Here is a 23,470-nt window from a genome sequence, read left to right as displayed (position 1 = left end):
AGTGCAGCTAAATCAATGCTTACATGAAAACTACTGCAGCAAAAGCGACCCGTTGCTGGATTCAGAGTGTCAGTACATCATGCTGCTCTTACAGAGGGCAGCATAAACATGCTTGGCGATTAAAGAAATTGTAGCATCGTCCTCAGCTGGACAACCTAGTGGCCCTTCCCAGTACTTTAGATTCTAAAGGATGTGAGGGACAAACAAAAAAAAAATTGATTTGGTGGTTTTACATGTCTCAGCAGATAATTGGCTTATACAATTTAAAGATGCTCTATTATTTTAACATAGATTTCCAGGGCGTGGTAAACATCTCGCCTGCAAGGCTTTTATTTACATTTAAAAAAATACACAAAAATAACTGACTAGTTGATTTTGGCTGTGGTCCTTTTTGCCGATATTGTCTACAATACTGCTTCCCTCAACCCATAAGATCTATGCCTGGTTGGAATTACACAATAGAAATAAAACTACAGTTTGTTCATGGGGACTGTAGAGCTTGCAGTTTTTAAGCTGAGAATTTAAACAGTTTTCCGAAGTTGCAAGGAAAATTGTAAAGGAAGTTTCCATTCAATACTATATTTGTCAACATGTTGTAAGCCCATCTTGGAGACTAGCTTTCTGCTGCTCAAAAATCAGAATGATTTTTATTTATTTATTTTACACTTGATTTAAGAGCTTGTGCTATGCAAGTAGTCTGAATCCGAGAAACCTTTCCTCTTGCACATCCGGCAATTTCTTCTTACAAAGGATCCAAAAAGACTTCTGGGTTATGTAGAAGACTGTACACGTCATTTTACTGAAAACTGTTCTTGATAACTAATTTAAAATAGTCTCTCACATATAAAAAGGAAAAAAAATGTAACTTGTTTAACAGAACAACTGAAGAGTCGTGCATATCTTATGGTGTCACAGAACCTGTAATTAGAACACAATCAAGCCGTCAAATTGCACAGCTCTAAACTTGGAAATTGTGCCATGCACTTTGCATACATGGAACTCACAAGCTAACTTTATCATATGAACACGATTTACTGTTAAGCGGCTTTTTGAGTGTACAAAACTTACAGCCATTATAATTTACACGTGTTTGGCCTTTATTTTCAAAATGCACAGCCATCAAAAAATACAATGTAAACATTAAAATTCTACACTTCAGAAACCTGGAACCAAAAACCAGAGAGCTACTACAGGAGTCTATGTACTCTGCAACTGGGATTACATAAAATTTTCAAATATGGAAAGTCCTGGATCTAAAATTATAAAAAAAAGAGTCTCAGTAAAATTGTATCAAGATAAATTGAAATCTTAGTATGGTAGTCACTTGGCTTGTGCACACCATATGCCTTCTTGCTTTATTAGCATGTCCTGCTAGGTCCACGCGGATGTTTGCTCACAGATGATCCACTAGCACCTCACACCTTCCTAGATCTTCACCTGATCCAACACACCAAGGTATGTGATCACAAATCCAAATTGTGTCAAGGAAGAACACAAAAAAAGCACTGCGCAGCACCAAACACCTATCCCAACCTAGCAGGAGATACTAATATAACAAAGTAACAAGACTGATGGTGAGAGAACTCGCTAAAATTTCAAGAGGCGCCAGAACACCTTACTTGAGTGCAACAGTGTTACAAGTGATAGTCAATAATTACTTCAGAAAGATCACTGATCCAGGGATTTATTCTGATTGCCAGATTGGTGTTTCCCCTAAAATGAGGAAAATTGGCTTCTACCTCACAGGTTTTTTGGCTTCCTCTGGATCAACACTGGGGGATAATAAGCTGAACCCGTGCCTTTTGTTCAGCCTTACAAACTGTCCCTATGTTATGCATTTTATGAAAAAGATAAGCGACTGTCATAGCAAGATTTGAATTTATCTCGATCCACGATTTCACCATTTAATTGAGCTGCAGGACTTTCTACATTTACAAAATGTAAGTGGTTTCAAATAAGGGTACCACTATTCGTAGGATTTATGCTATTCTTCCACATTGAAGTGAATGGAAGCTATTCATGTTTTTACAACCATGGTTCAGGCACGGTATTTTATATAGTACCTGTGCTGTTTCTGAAGTGTCACTGCCTTACAGGCCACCTTGAACATTGTCAGCACTTTTCTTTAAAAGCAGGCCCATTCTGATAACATTATATGGAATGTCAAGTCCACTATGAGTGCCATCAACAGAATGCGGGTGACCTTTACAGCAGTCTGCATCTTGACAATGGAGTGACTAGGCAGGCAAGAGGATACTGCAAAAGCCTTTCATACTGCTCAGGCGACAGACTTCTGTACAGACAGGCAAACCAAGCAATGCTTTTAATGACACATGTAGAGAATCACCGAAACTGTGATACAAGTGCCTTCAACAATTTTGTTCACTTTCACTTCAATTTACACATTTCATTTGAAGATTTTGTACAAAACATTGGAAACGTACCTCCCCATACAATACAGTAAAGAAAGCAACATGAGAATATATCATTTTAGCTCATAGAAAATAAAGACATAGTAGAACAGCCCACTGCAATGTGCACAATGGTCCCGATGCAAATAAACAATATTACACATTATACTGCAAGTAAAAAGTAGTACTGGTAGTCTTGATAACATGCACTGCATTATATTACTGCTGCACCATTTCCAGCTAATGCCATCCTTTCCTTTTCCATAAATAACCGGCTTAGTCATTGCTCTGCTTTCACTTAATAATCTACTGTTAAAATGTTCTCGGAGAGGGAGGAACAGAGCAGTAATTTGTTTTTTTGGAAGTGTGCAATGCTAGTTCTCTGGTGATTAAATGATTACTGTACTGACCTTGGATTACTCCCCTGCACCTGCTACCATGTGTGCAGCGTTGAGCACAATGAAAGACGGAAGCTACATGGGGTGTGTCAAGTGGGAAGAGGGAAATTAAACACATTCTGATTATCCATTTAAAATGACAGCCTAACAGGGATTATCTCCCCATGGCAAGTTTTCTGGAAACGTTTGTGTGTATTTTTAGCCATGTAGGCATTAAACATGCTTCCTTCTGCTAATAGGACTATGCACAACATTATTGTAATTAATAGGAAAAATCTGTCCAGTAGACAAAATGCAAGCATTTCAATTGAAGTGTTTCTAATACTGCAGAGTGTATTGGAATGTGACAGGGCTTGCCCGAATCTACATCTACAGAAGTACAGTATACTAGCAATATTTCACTGCTACAGAGACAGAGCACTTTGCTTAGAACCACAGGAGGCTGGCAGAGTTGACTCAATGCTACTAGTATATTCACAATACTTCTCTTTGATACAGTACACTCTGCAGACAAAATAGGCAAGACAAAAATCCCCACTTTAAAAGGAAATACATAAAGGCACTATATCCCCAAATGGAATGAAAACTGACACGAATGATTGAAAAACACATAATATATCCAGTTTGAGAGTTCATGTCTAATAATTTATATCCTATTTGTGTTTTGAAGCCTTACACCCAACTATACAGACGTTTCCTTAGACTCTGACGCTGGTGGAACGAAGGTTGTCACTTCCTTGTAAGACAGACCTATGGGACAAAAGAAATAGGTCATGAACCCACCTTGAAATGACGCATTGGATTTTTATCTAGGCTACAGTATCAGATATTTTTACATATACGTATATTATTTTTACACATCCATATACCGTATTTTTCGCTCAATAAGATGCATTTTTTTCCTCCCCCAAAAGGGGGTGGGAGTCAGTGCATCATATGGAGCACTTATGACAAAATTCAAGCTGGCCGGCACTACTGCAGGATTTCACATCCATTGCAGGATAGAAGAACAGTTCTTTCTCATCTGCAGTGCCGCTTGTATGTACCACTGATTGCTGGTGGTGCTGCTGCTCCCCCACCTCCACCAATCAGCTTACTCCCTTCTTCGCACCATACCCTGAGCGCCACTGTTACAGAAGCTCTCCTTCGCCCTGAACTATCACCTAAAGTCCCTATTTCCCATTTTCCTCCTCTAAAACCTAAGTACATCTTATAGAGCCAAAACTAGGGCCAGTACACACACATATCTCCACCAGAAAGCTATAATAATCCTGAGTTTTTACTGCTTGATAACCCTCTGTACTTTAGTATGATGACGACTGCCACTTCTGAAAGGAGAGGTTGGTATAAAACTAATGCCAGTTGTGCACATACACTACAGCTAGAAAAATGAAAGTGCCCCTTACTATTTTAGCTTTGTGTCTCTGTCACAGATAGACTGCACTTATAAATCAATTTAAAAGAAAGCAGTAAATGGCACTTGACAAAGCTGGTGGGCAAAATAACCTCACGAAATGAACCAATATGATGCTCCCTGAAGTACGGAATTGTCTTAGGTCAAGACATGCAGAGGATCTCAATATGTAACAATTGCCGTAAAACATGGTCATCACTTACTCTTCCACTCATCAAGAGGAAGGTCTAGATTATCACATGAATCGTCATAAGGATCTGCTTCCATCTCATCATCAGAATCATGGAACTGCTCAAAGTACGGATGACACAGAGCATCAGTCGCTGTTATTCTTTTATCTGCATCCAGAACTAGCATTTTTTCCAGGAGATTCACGGCTAAAAAAAAAACAAAAAAAAAAAAACAGGCATCATTGAAATTAATTACATTTTTTTATTCAGTGTTAGTGAGAAAAGAATTAAGACAGGAACACATGAACACAAAATTTGTTTTACTGTAGGAGATACCAGGGAGTACATACTATAGAATGGATTTGAACCAAAAAAAACCCAAACAAACCAAAAACACAAATCTAATCAACACACACAAACCCTGCCCCTTTGTTATTTTTTACATCTTATATTTGTTGAAATTTACTACTTTCTCCTCATAACCTATGTGGGCAGAATAGTGCCTCCCACCAGAAATATGGAGATTCAAATGTTAGACATGCTAACAACTAACACCCACGAGGTAGCAATATTGGATTTGCTTTGGAGCTCCATTTTGGTTAATGCAATTGGTTTTGTCTGGCCCACTGTGGCACAACTCGAGAACCACTGTAAAGGGAGAGTGAGGGTTAAGCAACCCAATCATGTAGTTTGCATAACAACCATTCTATTTGTATCTATTTCATAGAGCCCTTCAATAGTAAAATCCCCACCTATCACTATAATAATCGTACATTGGTTCTGGCAATCAAATCAAAAACTCCACCGCCCCCCCCCTTCAAGTTATTGCTAAACCTAATAGTAATTTCTGGAAACCAGTTGATTGCATTTTTGATTAACTTTACCAAATGAACCACGATTTAAGATTACCTAGAGGGTTGGCATATCGCAGCAATAATCCAAAGTCTTTCTTCTGTACTTTTGGGAGACTCTTTATATAATTTTTTGCCTATAAAAAGACACACACAAAAAAAATTAATATTTGTGATTTAATTATGAATCAAATAATCTTGACTCAATACAGATTGGATGTGTGAACGTTTATACACAACCATTTACTTACATCAGGGCTTTGAAGTTTCTGCACAAAATCCTGAGTTGGCGTCCCTGTAATTTTCATGATTTCTGTCAGCTGATCCAGATCTACAGCATATGCTTAAAATCATAACGTATATGTGAAAGATTATAATCGGTTTTTTATTACCTTGAGAAGCGCTTTATGCTTAATACCAGACTTGAAAGGGATACTGGTAACTTTCTTTTTTCATTCATTATGTACTGTAACTAGTCACTGTGTGTGAGTATATATTTAATCCCCATTTAGATGAGGCAGATACATTGATGTAACAAAGTATCTCCAAAAGGAAAACGGAGCCAGTAGTTCTCTAAAAAGGATATGCTTTTCTTTATTAAATCAACTCTGCCATTACATATCGCACCTAAAAAGTATTAGCTCGTTCAAACGACAAATCAGTCGTTCACATTTCCAGTATAAGTGAATGAGAACGACAGAATGATCGGTATTTGAACGATAAGTGAACGAGCCAACAAGGATTTTTATGCTTGCAAAAAATGTAAGAACGATTTATCATTCGTCGCTGGCTGTGTTTAGACTGAACAATCATCATTTACTTTTGCCCCTTTAAATTATCGTTCAGTCTGAAAGGGCTTCAAGTCTGCTAACATTACCTTGTTTAGTTATTCCTTTCTAAGGGAACATTCTCTTCAATTGAGACATGTGATCTTATAGAACCCGCCCCAGTACTGGTCTGCTCGCTCATTCTCTCAAGGAGGTCACTACCTCAGTCCCCGGGGAAAGGTGACGCATGTATCAGACAGGAGGCTGCACTGCAAGGAAGTGCAGGACAGCAGAAGTTCAGAGTGTCAAACAATCAAGTGAACATACAGTGATGTGAAAAATGTGTTTAAAGTATTTTTAAAAATCCAGGGAAGTAGTAATAAAACAAAAATATAAAAATGTAGTAGCACTCAGGGCTGTGGAGTCAGAGTAGGTAGAAATGTACCGACTCAAATAAATAAGTGATTTTATAATGTATAAAAAAAATTAAATAAGATTTGAGGTCATCTATAAAGAAGGATCTGATGGAGGTGATCCCATTTCTGAGAACAAATTCATACACTGCACAAATATTGTTTACCATGTTTGTTCAAAACTTTTCTCACTTACTGATTGCATCTTTACAATTTTGAAAGTTGTGTGTTCTGAAATTGCATTCCAATAAATAGCACATAAAATATATCTGTATAACTTGATTAATTTAGAATAATGGTGAGGAAAAGCTTGATATTACCATTTTATACAGTAAATGTATCACTTCGATCACTTGAGTCATATGTAGAAGTAGTAGGTTTGGCTTACCGACTCCACAGCCGTGTTAGTACTTGCCATAAATTGATAGATAAGGTGGTTATTAATAAATGGCACTAATGCCATGTTATAAGATAGTACATAAATGAAGTCTTAGGCATGATTGGAAAATGTCAGTCATATTTTAGGGGATAAATAATTGCTGTCACTCTTGAATAGAAGCGTCAGTTCATAAATATACTCAATCGTTTAAAACAGCAAGTGCAGCTTGAAAAGCCCAAATTAATTTGCCCCAAATTTAGTCTTTACTGTGGCATACCACCACAGGCAAGAAATTGTTTCCTTTCTGTATGCAGCACATAACGTGTAAACACTAATTACAGCTTCTCTTTAGAAGAACACCGATTCCCTAAGTGACGCTGAAGAACTTGCAGAAAAGGGAAAGTACATTTATTTTTAGCTGCAGAGATTTTTAATTATCTTTCCAGAGTGCAAGTTCTTTGCCTTGTTTTAACCAACATATACTCAAACTTCGTCAATTAAGTAGTACACTGTCAATTTCCAGCTGTGTGCATCATAGGCCACTAATGGCACACTTGAACACACCACATCCTGTGCGATCACGAGTGTATGTTCAATACATTGTTGCAATAAGTAGTTAGAGAGTACAATAGTCAACTAGCACTAACCTCTAAATGCCAAGTTTGGTCTTCACCAGCTCTAGAGCCTAGAATGTGCAGTGCCGGATTCAATAAAGTAGAATTGATTTTTAATGTTTACTAGTGAGGTTCTAGATACTGAGATAATAGTTTGCTGTGCAACATTTGTATTATTTCTACTAAGTATTTCTAACGCTGATGGACTACCAGGTTGATGGATGCATAGACTGGACTACCAGTCTGTGGATGCATATTGATTTCTCCATTAAGTCACATTTACACTAAAAGTTATGGAAAACCTGGCACTCAATTTTTTTGCTTAAAGGGGTTTTTCAGCACTAAAGAAAATTGCATTTTTGGACGCCATATCCTTAGGATAGGTCATCATTGAATCAGCGGGAACATGCTATATGGGACGCCCGATCGGCTGTTCACTGGGTCACTGTCACGGTGCATACACGAAGAAACAGTTGATCCACTAAATTGTGCAGTTGCCTGGCTACAGACTCCCATCTGATCAGCTAATGATGGCCAATCCTGAGCATAGCTGGTGTCAACACCCAACAAGGCCAGTCAAATACCAGGGCCCCCAGCTGTTGTGCCTGTCTAAGCCCCTAAGCCAAGGTGTCTCCCACACCCACTTTTCCCATCTCCTCGCCACACAGGGATCATTGTAGGTAGCTTAGTTATATCCTCATTTTGGTTTCATAGACCACTTGGCTGCAGACCTCGGCAATGCATAAACTTGAGGGAGTGCAGAGTGACCTGTGGGGCACAAAAGAACCTGAAGAGAAACTGAGTGACAAGAGGGGACTATAGGAGCACAAGGAAAACTTGAAAAAGCACCCATGGGAGCACAAGGAGATTTGCGAGAGTACAGGAGGATCCACGGAAGACAGGGATTTGAGGGGGCACAGACGGACCCATGGGAACAAAAGGGAAGATAAAGAGGTCCGGAAGGACTTAAAAGGACACAGAGGAAGCAGAAGAACACAAAGGAGAATCATTAGCGGGATGGCGAGCTTGTGTGCCGAGACAAGTCATGGCTGGAAGAAATAGTCATGGTGGTCTGAGCATAAATAGAAAAGAAAATGGAAAATGCAAATGACCAATCAGGGGAGACAATCTGTGATCACTCGAGGTAACTGCACTGTAATCACCATCACTGTGTAGAACTGCTATGATATAGTGACCACATTAGAGATATACTAGAGCTGAGCCGCTGTATCTAAGCCCACCAGGTTAAAAAGGTGGCTTTATAGATATGCTGTCTTCAATGTATATATTTTTTGTATGCTTTGTATAATGAAACTATATACAGTATGATAGCAATTTTTAAACACTTTGCAGGTTATTATGCTACATTGGGCCAATTTTTAATAAATGTGAAAGATGCTGTTTTTGTAGATACAGTATGACGAATCTATTCTTTTTTTAAAATTATTGCACTGAATTTCATCATTTGGTCCAAAAAAGTAGTATATTCCTATATCGATATCTATCCATCATTACTATGCACTTGAAAACACTTCTACTGTACCACCTTGCATGATTGGGGCAGTTTATTTCCAGTCTCTATATAGACTCCAATTACTGTACCCTTGATGACACTTAATAAGGTAGAAACGCGTCGGGTATAGAATTCTTGGCATTTTTTTGAGCCTAATTATTCCATCCTGGGGTATATTTCACCATCAGACCCCAATATAGGGGGCTGGTATATTCTAATCCAGTACCCCATCTCTCCCAATAGTGTTTATGCTGCTAGGATAGAGGTAGAAAGTTGGCATTTTTGTTGGTTTGTCCCTTGTGATACACTATTGAGTCGGGCGATTTGTGATATTTTAATATTTGAATTTTAATTACCCTTTTGTGCTTGCCACTATCAGTGAATATAAGTTATGACGTATTGAAAGGCAATCTACAGAAGTTGTGATGTTTCAGTCCTGTCACTTAACTTTTTCAAACAATCATATTGCAGGAGAAGTCTAAAGGCTGATTTAGATGGGACGAGTGTCGGGCAAACGATGCCCAACGCTCGTCCCAGCAAATACTAACTCCCGTGCTGAACGGCTGCGATTTACACTGAACAAGGAGCGATCAGCTGATCGTCCATTGTTTATGCTACATGGGCGATCAGCTGCGCATTCAGTGTAAATAGCAGCCTTTCAGTACTGAACGGCTGCTGTGTTATGTCAATGGAGTGGGGCGGGGAAGCCAGAGGAAAGAAATCTTCTGCAGCCTCCCCGCTGTGAGCCAGCCATACTAGCTCCTGTGCAGGTGTCTAAACAAATTTTGTATGCACAGCACTAAATATTCGGATCTCTGTCACTGTAGAAAGGTACAATATTTAATTTTTCTTTTTTCAAATATAGTATCAGACAATAGAAGGTAAGAGATTCAGAGAGTTGAATCTGAAGCGCCAGTGGGAAAAAAAAACTATTTTTTTAAATAAATTTAGGAAGCCTGAGAGATCCCCAATAATGGTCAATACATTACCTGATGGTGGAATAAGGTTATACTCTGCAGAAAAAGGATACGGTCATTACCCTTGAAAAGAGGACGCCCAGTGTACATCTCTGCCATGATGCAGCCAACAGACCAGATGTCCACTAAAACAAAATGAAATGTTTAGCTCCAGTCTTAATCCATTTCAGCAGAACAAATCTTGAAGAGATCACTGAAGAGGTGATGTAAAATAGCAGAGAATTCCATGCAGGAAAAAGTGTCATCCACGCTTGCTTGCAAAATAAAATATATAATCTTCCTTTATTTAGACATATTTAAAATTGCCAGGTATACAGATCTCTGGACCAGACGCGTATCGGCTGCACAGAGCCTTCGTCAGTGGTATGACTGACGAAGGCTCTGTGCAGCCGATACGCGTCTGGTCCAGAGATCTGTATACCTGGCAATTTTAACCCCTTCATGACATTTTGGGCTTAAGGACGCAACAATGTTTGGCGGATTTTCTTCTCCGTTTATCAAAAGTCATAACTTTATTTTTCCGTCGACGTGGCCGTATGAGGGCTTGTTTTTGCGTGGCGAACTGTAGTTTTTATCGGTGCCACTTTTGGGTACATAGACTATATTGTATATTTTTTATTTTTTTTTTAAGGATAGCAGGGAGAGAAAACGCATCAATTCTGCCATAGATTTTTTTTATTTTTTTTTTACAGCGGTACTCATGCAGCATAAATGAGACATTCCATTTTTTCTGCGGACCGGTACGGTTACAACGATACCAACATTCTTACATTTTTTTTAGGTTTTCCCACTTTTCTGCAATAAAAACCCTTTTTCTGGGTATTTTTTTTTTCTAAATTGCTGCATTCAAAGTCCTGTAACTTTATTATTTTTTGATGTACGGCACTCTATGAGGGCTTATTTTTTGCGAGACAAGCTGTAGATTTTATTGGTAAATTCTTTTTTTAATCTTTGTTTTTTTTACACTGTTTGTGTCCCTCTGAGGGACTTTAACCACTGCCCTGATGATCGCTGGTATAAGGCATGGCAGAGCTACTGCTCTGCCATGCCTTATCGCTTGTACAGCGATTATAGGCATAGGCAATACAGGACGCCAGTGTTGCCATGGTGACAGGCCGGGCTCTCGCGATGACATCGCGAGTTCCGGCCAGAGACACAGAGGGAGCCGCGCTCCCTCTGTGAACTCTTTCCCTGCCGCGATCCACTTAGATCGTGGCAGGGAAGGGGTTAACAGCGGGGGGCGCATCTCCGATGACCCCCCGCTGTTGCAGCAGGACGCCGGCTGTGACTGACAGCCGGCTCCCGCTGCGGGATAGCGCGGGATCATATGTGATCCCGCGCTCTCTCCAGGACGTAAGTTTACGTCCTGTTGCGGGAAGTACCAGGCTGCCAGGACGTAAACTTACGCCCTGCAGCGGGAAGGGGTTAAATATGTCTAAATAAAGGAAGATTATATATTTTATTCTGCAAGCAAGCGTGGATGACACTTTTTCCTGCATGGAATTCTCTGCTGTTTAAGCCCAGGACCGGGGGCAGGTGAACCCGCTTGAGCAAGCAGTGGATCGTGAGATATATGAAGTGAGCAAGCTGACAGCACACTATTTTCAAGTGATGTAAAATACTTCCCAAATAAAAATAAGCAATTGTATTTACACACAAGGCAAAACTGTAAAACATTTTTTACTCAAAACTGGCAATATAGCCAGCAAATTAAAATAAAAGTCCTGCTGCCTGGGCATTAATAAGTCAGGCTTTTAAAGTATAAAAGCATTAATGGGCTGAACAGAGCCAAGCCCGTTCCAAGCTAGTCACTCTTGTGACTTCGGTGGACAACATAGAGATCTAGTCTGAATGATAGATCCCATCTGTAGCCATCTTTTTGATTGTTTCTTTGAAGCAGTAACTTCTTACACTTGACATTTAAAGGGGTTGTCCCGCGCCGAAACGTTTTTGTTTTTTTTTCAAACCCCCCCCCCCCCCCCCCCCCCGTTCGGCGCGAGACAACCCCGATGCAGGGGTTAAAAAAGAACACCGCACAGCGCTTACCTGAATCCCCGCGCTCCGGTGACTTCTTACTTAACGGTTGAAGATGGCCGCCGGGATCTTCTACCTCCGTGGACCACAGCTCTTCTGTGCGGTCCATTGCCGATTCCAGCCTCCTGATTGGCTGGAATCGGCACGTGACGGGGCGGAGCTACATGGAGCCCCATTGAGAAGAGAAGAAGACCCGGACTGCGCAAGCGCGTCTAATTTGGCCATTAGACGGCGAAAATTAGACGGCAACCATGGAGATGAGGACGCCAGCAACGGAACAGGTAAGTGAATAACTTTTGATAACTTCTGTATGGCTCATAATTAATGCACAATGTACATTACAAAGTGCATTAATATGGCCATACAGAAGTGTATAGACCCACTTGTTTTCGCGGGACAACCCCTTTAAGGTGTTTTCCCATTACTTAAAATTGCTTCGCAATCACTATTTCCTGGTTACTACTGACCAGGACCTGCGACTGCTATAGGTCACAGTTAGTGATTGGTTGCAGCAGACACAGTTGGTCAGCAGCAACCAGGAAGGACATAGTGGTTATGGAACAATTTTAAGAAGTGGAAAACCGCGCTTTAGAAAAAAACACCGACTATACGGGCACTAAAGATATTCATTAATACTCTACTTAGGATAGCTCCCTCTAATTATAGAGGACATGCACAGTCCAGTAGATAATGCTATATAAATACAGCAGATGAATAATAACGCATGATGATGCTACATTTTCTAATATAGGTTGATCTTTCACTTTAACCCTTTAGTGACCAAGCTTTCCCCCCCTCCCCCCATTTTCGTTTTTTCCTCCCTCTTAAAAAAAAATCGTAATTCCTTTATTTAGCCATCGATGTAGCTGTATGAGGGCTTGTTTTTTGCGGGACGAGTTGTATTTTTCAATGGTACTATTTAGTGTAAAATGAAATTGTGCCATCTTTTGGTGCGTCTTGTCTTTATGGCGCACAAACTGCAACAAAAATGACATAACTTTATTCTATGGGTCAGTATGATTACTAGGATACCAAACATTTTTTTCTTTTTCGCTGTACTACTTGTATTTTTTTCAAAGATATTTAATTTTTAAAATTCTGTCACCATCTTCTGCGCGCAATAGTTTTTTAAAAATTTTTCGTAGACATAGTTGTGTGAGTACTCAATTTGTGCGGGACGTCCTGTAGTTTGTGTTGGTTCCATTTTGGATTATATACGACTTTTCGATTGGTTTTTATTGCATTTCTTCTTGGAGACATGACCAAAAAAGCGCACTTCTGGAGCTCTATTTTTTTGTTCTTGACGCCGTTCATCGTGTAGGGGAAACAGTACATTACTTTGATAGATCAGAAATTTATGGATGCAGTGATACCAAATATGTATTTGTTTTATTTAGATTTTATTACAAATATGGCAAAAGGGTTTTTATTGCATTTTTAATAACTAGTAAAGTTTTATTCTTATTTTTACTTTATTTTCTTTTAAGCCGCCACAGGGGACAACAACTTGCTATGCTTTGATCGCTCCTGCAATATGATGCAATGCTATAGCATTACATCATACTGCAATCCGACAGGCAGTCTCCTGCGGGGATGGCTTGGTACGTATTCTGCCATGAAAGCCCTGGGGCCTTTCAGAAGGCAGCCAAGGGGCTGCCATGACACCTGCATGGCTCCCTGTGATCTTATCGCAGGGGGCTGTATGTGACCCCAGATCATAGTTCAGAGGATTTAAATAAAAAAAAATTGCGGCTCATCAGTACTGTTGTCGCCAGGTGTCAGTTGTAAGAAACATCCGGTATTCGTGATGTATGGGGGAAGATCACCCTGCAATCTCTCTTAATACATAAACCGCCGATACAGGCCATCAAAAGTCGTATTGTCTGTCACGCAGGGGTTAACCCTCCCCCAGCAGTTTAGGACAAGTCCTGCTCGTTCTGCAGGAAAAAGACATTAAAAGTAGAACAAGCCTTTTCTATCAGGGCTACCAACATGCTTTTGGGGTCATTTTAAAGATTCTTGGCTCTTACAGAACCGAAGTTACAGCAGTTTGAAGTGGAGTCGGGATACTGAATTTACCGCTGTCATTTTTGAGTGTGTGTGGGGAGGAAGAGGGGAGGAGGGTGAGTAAGCAGAGGACCAGCGGCAACAGAGAAGATCTGCGATTCTCCTGTATGTTTCCCTGTCACAAAGTGGAGGTTGACATGAATTTGTTCTCCGATTGTCACGTTTCTTTTTCCCAGAAAAGGAGTGACATGATAAAGATTTGTTCATCTAACTCCTCTACAGTTTAACCTTGCAGATGCTGCAGTCATTGCTGACCTTGGTATCTAAAGGTTTTCACAGAAAAAAGGTACCAATAAAAACAGGCAAGATGTCCCTCAAAAAACTGGCCTGATACAGCTCTGTTGACTGAAAAGTAAAAATTGTTTGGTCCTGTAATGTGGAGCCACAGTTTATAAAAAAATTAGAATAAAGTGTTTACATTGTGCAAAAGTGGAAAAACCTAAAACTCCAATAAAATGTGGTGTTGTCATAATGATAATAACTTGTGGAATAAAGATATCAATATTTATACCACACTGTAAATATCAAAAATTAAAATAAAATCACAAAAAACTGTGCTGAAATAGTGAATTTCTTTTCTACTGCCTTCAACAAAAATACAAGTTTTTCAATATAGTATATGTATCTGAAATTGATTCCTATAAAAACTAAAGCTAGTCCTGCAAAATGCAAGGTGTCATACAAGTACATTGACGAAAAAATATAAATTAAAAAGTTATAGCCACTGGAACCTAAAAGAGGATGCAATTTACTGGTCCTTAAGGTTAAATATTAGTTAAGTCACTAAGGGTTTAAAAATGAACTTAAGGCAACTGCGTTCTGTCAAATACTTTTACATGAGACACACACAAAAAATATAACACACACACAAAAAAAAGCCCTTTTCGGAAGGGTTTTTCCATTTTTTAAAAGGTGACTGTCGGGACGGTTGAAGTAGTTCAGTAATTTTTGTTACATGCATGGTTGAGGGTTATTTCTCCGCAGTAACAATAACATTTACAGATTTGACCTATTTGTAGAACATGACTAAGGCCCCTCACGCAAGCAGTTTTTTTTCTTTTTAAAGCTTTTTCGCGGGCATTTGAAATACCCGCAAACACACACTGTACTGAACCTTCATTGATTCCAACGGGGCTTCTCAGAGGAGCGTTTTAGCATGGCTTTTCCAACACCATGCTAAATGTCTGTTCTCTTTTTAACACACCACATCACCCATCGCAATGATAGGGTGCATTAAAACGCTGTGTACACCATTTTAAAATAGCAGTTTAGAGGGGGGCGGAGCCTGACCGGCGATGTAGACGGCCGCATCTCAGCTCCAACATTAACCCTGCAAAACATCCTGATAACGGGACCCAGAACCAGCGAAGAGTCACTACATATAGTGCGGGAGCACAGCGGAGATCAGCGCAGACGAGACAGACATCTGTGGAGAGGATGGTGCGCGGCAGAGAGAAAGGAAAGGAAGAAGCCGGCGGCCGACAAAAACAAGATGGCGCCGGCGGGAGAGAGCAGAGAACACACATACCGCGACCCATTACAAGCAGCGCAGACACGGCGCGAAAATTAGCAAGGTATGCCAGGGGGAGAGGGACAAAAAAGAGGAAGCAGCAAGCCCTAAGCAGCAGAGGGGAGACACAGAGGAGCAGGAGAGCCCACAAAGAAATCAACAAATGGCGGGAACAGGAGGGGAGGAAGAAGCCATATATGCAGGAACCTCAGCAAGTGAGAGAAGCAAAGACCGGACAGATACCGCAGACACAATAGCAGACCCCAACAAGCATAGCCAAGACAAAGACATACAAGACAGCATATACACTGCACAAGGCTCTGACAACAATATGCAAGATACCATAAACTAATGCAGGCAACTCCAATAACAGCAAGCAAAATGGCGCACAAAATCTAAATGACATTAACAATAGCAAACAAGACGGCACAAATAATGCAAGCACAGTTGATCACTGCATGCGAGATGGCATAAACACAAGCAAGACAGATAACCGTATACAAGATGGCATGAATACTGCAAGTGCATCCGGACACAGGGTACGAGATGGCATAAACCTCGCAAATGTATACAGCAACCGTGTACGAGATGGCACAAGCACCGCAAATGTATACAGCAATCGTGCACGAGATGGCATAAATAATGCAAACACAACGGATAATTGCATACGAAATGGCATAAACTACGCAAGCATATCCGAAAGCTGCACACAAGGTGGCATAAAAAAATACAGATGATCTGGCTAAACATAAGCAAAGACAAGAAGATGCAAGTAATACCAGAGAACCTACACTGAGACATTTTCGGTGAAATCACTAAATGCAATGTATCGCTGAACAACCTTAACATGCAAATGGGTGATATGCAAACTAATATAAACCTGCTACGACATGACGTGCAAAAAATATCAGAGCGCCTGACAGAAACAGAGCAACGTATAAGCGACGTGGAAGACGTAATACAGCGAATACAACGAGATGTTAAAAAAACCCTGCATGATATACAATATCTACAGAACAAAGTAGATTACCTAGAGAATAGGTCGAGAAGAAATAACGTGCGGATTGTGGGCCTCCCAGAAAAAGCGGAAGGAAGAAACCCTGCGGAATTCTTCGAAACGTGGCTGCCCGAGCTATTCGAGAGAAACACCCTCACCACGATGTTCGCAATCTAAAGAGCACATCGTGTACCTACACGACCCCTCCCCCCGGGGGCTCCTGCCAGGCCAATACTCCTCAAAATACGACATTATAGGGACCGCGATGTCATACTCCAAAAAGCCCGCGAGAAGGGCGAAATCCAATTTAATGGCACAAAAGTCTCCTTTTTCCCAGACTTCTCTACGGAAATACAAAAGAGGCGCGCAACATTTATAGAAATAAAAAAGACGACTACGAAACCTACAAGTACCCTATGCAATGCTGTACCCCGCTAAATTGAGAGTGGCAGCGCTAGGTACAACACACTTCTTCGAAAGCCCAAAAGAAGCCAGCACCTGGATAGATCACAATGAAGAACAAATCCGCAGATCACTGCGTAAATCACCATGAAGAGGCAACACCCAAAGAAACACTTATTCAGAGGGGACCAAAACTTCTGAGACGACAGGACACATCGCTTGGGAGAATGGAGGACTGGTACCCCGATCTGATTGGAAGGCAACGGATCCGTGAGTTCTATGTTGGGGATGTTCGTTGTTTGGTCTCTCTCATATATTGGGGAAATGTTAAATAATTCACAGATAGAGGGGATAATGTCATATGGTAGAAATATGGTTCAGGGAGGGATAAGGGGAAGAAATGTCAAAATAAATGTGCAGAGGATAAGGGGAAGAAATGTTAATATAATATAAATGTGCAGATGATAAATGTACTGAAAATAATGAAAATATATAGAGTAAAGGAGGATAAATGTATATATTTATGGATGAGAAAAGATAGGCCAAATTCTCGCTGGAGTGACCCGTTGAGGAGAATGGACAGTGTTGTGCATACATGTGAAAGGAGTGATGCAGGTGTGACGCTGATGCAGAGATATGGACCCTCCCAGTGCGGCTCGCTCATAAATATAAAAGGGAACGCCAACACCCAGAAAATAGTAACCCTGAGGAAAGTAAAAACTAAGGGAAATGAGTAGAAAGGTCAGGATTATCTCATGGAACGTGAGAGGAATGAGTGACCAGACAAAACGCTCGGCAATATTACAAGTAATCAAGGAGCAAGGCCCGGCCATTATATGCCTACAGGAGACACATCTATCAAAAGAAACCACAGACACACTTAAGTTGGGGGGATGGGACAAAGCTTCCACTCCACACACACGAGGTATTCCAGGGGGGTTAGTATAGTGGCGCACAGAAACATACCGTTCAAATGCTTTACACAGAAAATTGACCCAGAAGGCCGATTTATATGCCTACACTGTAGAATCTACAACTACATATGCATTATAGTCTCAATATATATTCCGCCTCCATATAATAACACAACAATGCGGCAAGTGATAGGATTTATCACAGATATGCCAGACATCCCAATCCTCATAATAGGCGACTAACTCGGTCATTAATCCGGTACAGGACAGACTACGGACAGAAAATGTAAGCGGGGAAAGAAACCTGACATCACTAGGTCGGCTACTAGAATAAATATCCCTGATAGATATATGGCGAGCACGAAATCCTACAAATAAACAATACTCATGCTACTCGACCACATATCAATCCTTGTCTAGAATAGACCTAGCAGTAGGGAACACTAAGTTATACAGTCACGTAACCTCAATAGAATATTTACAAAGAGTCATATCCGACCACTCCATACTACGACTAGACCTACAGCATAGTAATACTGGTAGCTATCCCCAAAAGAGATGGAAATTAAACCCGCACTGGCTAAACATACTAAATAAGGAAAATCTGAAAATAACTTTAGAGGAATACTTTGAAATAAACAAAGACACCACAAATGTGATAATCTGCTGGGAGGCCATGAAAGCATACATGAGGGGGGTATATATACAACAAATCACCCAGGCAAAAAAAGGACAGAGAAAGAGGGCAAAAACTACAGGAAAAACTGAAAGAAACGGAAGAAAAATATATAAAAGAACACTATAACAACACTTAATTCATGGAAAAAAGCCCAAGAGGCCCTTAATAAACACTCAGAGGCAGCGGCCACCAAAAATGGGTTCCAAAAACAGGCATATTATGAAGAGGGAGAAAGAACGGGCCACATGCTGGCAGTCATAGCCCGAGCACAAACTAGCCCCACGTACATCATAGAATTAAAAAAAAACACACAAGACGAGATAGTCAGGGACACAACATCCATAAGAGAGACCGCACAGGTCCTCCCTATACTCCTCAAGATTGGATAAATCGACGGAGCAATTGAGGAATATCTGGCGGGTATAGTAACACAGACTGACAGAAGAACAGAGAGAATTCCTTGATGCACCAATAGACTTGGAGGAAATGCAGGAGGCAGTAAAAGATATGCAAAATAACAAGGCCCCAGGGTAGGACGGTTTCCCGATAGAATTCTATAAACAATACGCAGATATTCTATTACTACATCTTTTAGAGACAATGGCGGAGGAAGAACAGAAGGGGGAATTGCCACAGACAATAAGAAAGGCAAAGATAACAATACTGCTAAAGCCAGAAAAGGACCCCCTGGTAATGGACTCATACAGACCAATATCGCTACTAAACGCGGATGTTCAAATTATAGCTAAAGTCCTAGCCAATCGGCTACCTAGGGTGGCACCCACACCGGTACATCCAGATCAAAGTGGGTTTATACCAGCAAGGTCAACGGCAACAAATATCCGCAGGGTATTTCTGAACCTACAAATACCCGTAGATAACACCGGAAATAGAATCATATGCTCCTTAGATGCGGCTAAGGCGTTTGATAGCGTCGAATGGCAATACTTGTGGAAAGTATTACAAAAAATGGGATGCGGCCCAACATTCGTGAGATGGGTAAAGCTACTGTATGCCGGAGTAGAGGCAGATGTGCTTATTAACGGGGGGGGGGGGTCCTCAGAGGTATTCCCACTATACAGAGGGACAAGACACGGGTGCCCATTATCACCACTCCTGTTCGCACTAGCAATAGAACCCCTCGCATGTAAAATACGAACACACCAGGGAATAGTGGGATTCCAAAGAGAAAACATGGAAGAAAAGATCGCCCTGTATGCGGACGATATGCTACTATTCCTAGGGGATGGGGAAAAATCCTTGGAAACTACCATGCAAATAATCAAAGAATTCGGGACCTTTTTGGGACTCTCCATCAACTGGACTAAATCTGAAATATTACCAATAGACACCCCCGAAATGCAAATCACTAATAGGGAAATAACCCTGAAATGTACCCCAACAATTAAATATCTGGAGGTTAAAATTACCAGAAAAGTTAGCGAGTACGGGAAAATAAATTTAGAGCCACTCATGGGAAGATGGAAACAAAAACTTCACATACGGCGCAAACTACCCATGACAATCATAGGAAGGGTGAACCTCATAAAAATGATATGGATGCCACAGTTGTTATACCTAATACATAATTCCCCCCACTGGATAACACAAAGATTCTTCCACAAGGTCAGGGGATTATTTAGAGAACTCATATGGGGAGGGAAGACCCCTAGGATCAAACTGGAATTGCTATGCAATGCAAAGGAAAAGGACGGACTAGCTTTGCCCAACCCGTTCTCGTATTTCATGGCCTCCCAGCTGCAACACCTCAGAGGGTGGGAGACGGAGGAGACACAGGACGCCAGTTTCAGGATCCTCAAAGGTTTTCTCACCGGGTCACATTTGTTAGAAACATTGGAACGTGGAGCATTTAAAAGAGACGGTCAGAATACGCCCACTATACTACTAATATACAAAGTATGGTGAAAGACCAGAAATATGCTTGGTATAACAAGCTGTACGCAATACACCCCCATATGGAATAACCCATACCTACCAGAGATTAGCAAATTACAAGGTTTCCAAGGGTGGAAAGACAAGGGAGTCATGAGAATGGTTCAGATACTGGAGGAGGGAGAGTTGAAAACCCTTGAACAACTAAGACAGAACCACGACATCCCCAATAGCGATTTCTACAAATACCTACAGCTTAGACACGCTATACAAGCGGAAAAGAACTCGGCAGAAGTAACAGTGACAAAAAACATAGTAGCAGACATAATAGGTAACGCCACCACCACAGCCGGGAAAATATCAGTACTATATTCTTATATACAAGACACGGTTAATGCGCATAACCCGATACCAACTAAAGCAAAATGGGAGGCAGACATAGGCCCCATTGAGGAGTCGCACTGGGAGGAAAACCTACAAATGACGCCCAAATTATCTCTAAGCGAATCGCACAGACTGTCGCAAATATTTCTAATACATAGAGTGTACCGCACTCCGGCTTTCTTGTATAACATAGGAATAAGAACCTCTCCGGTATGTGCGAGGTGCAAAACCCACACGGCGGACCTAATCCACATGCTATGGCGATGTCCGAAATTGCATAGATATTGGGTGGCAATACGGGATACAATAAACGCAACATTTGGTGTACGTATGGATTTTACACCATACGTATACATCCTGGGGTACACACACGACCTCGCGCTAGATGACCACGAAAAACTGGCAGTATCCAGACTATTGTACATAGCTAGAAAGACAATAACCCAACATTGGTTGGACGAAGAACCGCCCACACTAGGGGAGTTTAAAAACAAGGTCAACCAAATCTTACCATGGGAAAAAAGCATATACACTAAATGCAATACCAGGACCTATGGCTGAGATGGATACATGCTCAGAGATAGACAAGGAATGATGGATCAAATATACAGGAGGTGGGGTGGTGAGCCGTGTGGGTTGGCACCTGAGGGTTGGGGACCCAACCCGGGAGAGGAGTAGAAGCAAAAAAGACGTAGCAAAACAAATATCTGTCATATATAAAGTTTATTAAATAAGAAAGTCATTTACAAGATTGGTATACTGAAAAATAAACCGGAAAAGATTAATAGGGCAGGATAAGATAGGACGGATTGGAGAGAGAGAGACCAGGCAACGGGCAATGATATATGGCTGACCTTTGTACGCAGCAAAAACAGTTATCCCTGAACCAAAAAGGTGACAGAAAAAGAAAACAAAAGACAAATAACATGAAGACCAAAAAACAATCGTTTGTTCTAGAAATCGTTACTACTGTTCATGACGGAGGACTATGAACATACAGAGACCCGTCATTTAAAGGACTAAATGTTGAGAGAGAGACCTCAAGGGAGGTGGGAGGGGGAAGGGGGGGAAAACAGTTGTATACAGAAATGCTATAAAGATATGTAAAAGGTGGAAAAAAGTTTAATAAAAAATACACTTATTTAAAAAAAAAAGCAGTTCAGAAACACGTTTTTCCCAACGCCTGTGAGACTGGCCTTAACCGTTAATATAAGCTTTAAATACAAACAATATCAGTCGGTACTAAATGAGACACTACTGGTGTAGCTCCACACATGTAGCAGAAGTCTACTGTGGCAATATAGTAAAAATCATGTGGATTTTGCTTTGACTCTTGATGTGGATTCAGAGTCGTTCCACCCCCCTACATCAAAAGGGGTGAAATCTGCAGTGAGAATCCACAGCAGAAACTGACATGCTGTGGATGTTAAATTCCAGGTGGCAGATCATTGTCAGTATGCAGAATGCCTGCAGCATTCTCTCCTACTAGCCTGTTCCGGGATTCCACAGCAGTGTTTACCTGCACAAATACAAAGAAAAATTGGCAGCATTTCTGTCTTGTGGGAAGCTTACCGCTACTTGTCCACAAAGGATCGTATGGAGCGAATGAGCTCAGCCTTTACATAAGAGGGGTCCGCTTTCAAAATTTCTGTCGTGAAACTTTGAGAACATGATGCTTAATAGTTTGTAGCCATAAACTTTACATCTGCAGCAGTAATTTAATCAGCCCAGCAGCATCTACTATTGTATGGTGCTCCTGCTGGGTTTAACCTGCACAACAAGGGGCTTTGGGCTTCATGGGTTTTATTTCAGTGCATAAACTAAAGCACTATTTTACTGCATTTCAATGTAATAAAACCTCTTCTTGTGGGAGTGAAATTAGAAGTGTTTGTATGCTTGTTCTTCAGCGACAGCGCTATTGTGTTTCTCTGTATAATAGAGATAATAATGTACCTGCTGCCGGAGTTGTGCTGAGTGCACAGAACAAGGTTACTGCAGCAATAGACATTGTACAATTCACTGCAGGGACTCAGAAACCCCACTCATATTACGCATCAGAATATGGCTTTTTAAAGAGGTAGACCGCCTGTTGTTTACACTGGCGAAGTTATATAATAAACCTTGTCATAATTTATCCATCTCCACACAACTCGTATCTATAGTCACTTCAGCTCCCACAATTTATGGAGCTTGGCTTACATAATATTTCCAGCTTATTAAAAATCAGCAACAATGAATCTCGTGCGTTAGGCTGTCATTATGTCGCTATACCCTTGTATTGTCTTTATTTATCACACATGCTGGGATTTATGTTAATTATCCTTCTACACAGCAACTATTATTTTCGCAGCGCAAACTTGAACTCTGAAATACACAATTTTGACAGAGGCATCGTAATTGCAGGTATTAAATCTGCTTCCTAGTTTAGAGAACAGTCAGTTGTGTCATAGGGATCACTGAGGAACATTGTTTCATACGAACAAGGCAAGAGTAGCAGCACCCATAGGTTTCTCTAGTACAAAAGAAAATTACCCACAACAGACTAATTAACTAGTAATTTGAAAGGTCTTAAATTAGTCAGACTCCAAATGCTTCATATATTTTACTGGATGTTACAAGTAGTATTTTATTGAATTTTGCTTTAATAAAATGATGGACGATTCCTGTTTATGTATGAAAAGAA

The 23,470-nt window shown here is 40.7% G+C and overlaps 1 protein-coding gene across 1 annotated transcript in view; it reads right to left on the bottom strand.

Moving 5' to 3' along the window:
- Positions 1-1,073: 1,073 nt before the first annotated feature.
- Positions 1,074-23,470, bottom strand: part of MAPK12 (mitogen-activated protein kinase 12) — an 86,812-nt gene continuing 64,415 nt past the window's right edge. Inside the window, exons 8-12 of the mRNA XM_066591869.1 lie at positions 9,961-10,032; positions 5,496-5,575; positions 5,303-5,381; positions 4,427-4,600; positions 1,074-3,559 (exon numbers count right to left, since the gene is read on the bottom strand). Coding sequence (XP_066447966.1) covers positions 3,492-3,559; positions 4,427-4,600; positions 5,303-5,381; positions 5,496-5,575; positions 9,961-10,032 — 473 coding nt within the window. The 3' untranslated portion in view covers positions 1,074-3,491. The remainder of the gene's footprint in view (positions 3,560-4,426; positions 4,601-5,302; positions 5,382-5,495; positions 5,576-9,960; positions 10,033-23,470) is intronic.

This window comes from Eleutherodactylus coqui, chromosome 2 (genome assembly GCF_035609145.1).
Source record: "Eleutherodactylus coqui strain aEleCoq1 chromosome 2, aEleCoq1.hap1, whole genome shotgun sequence".
In the NCBI taxonomy this organism is placed as follows: Eukaryota; Metazoa; Chordata; class Amphibia; order Anura; family Eleutherodactylidae; genus Eleutherodactylus; species Eleutherodactylus coqui.
Note: the sequence above shows the minus strand (reverse complement) of the source record. Positions and strands in the feature narration are given on the sequence as shown.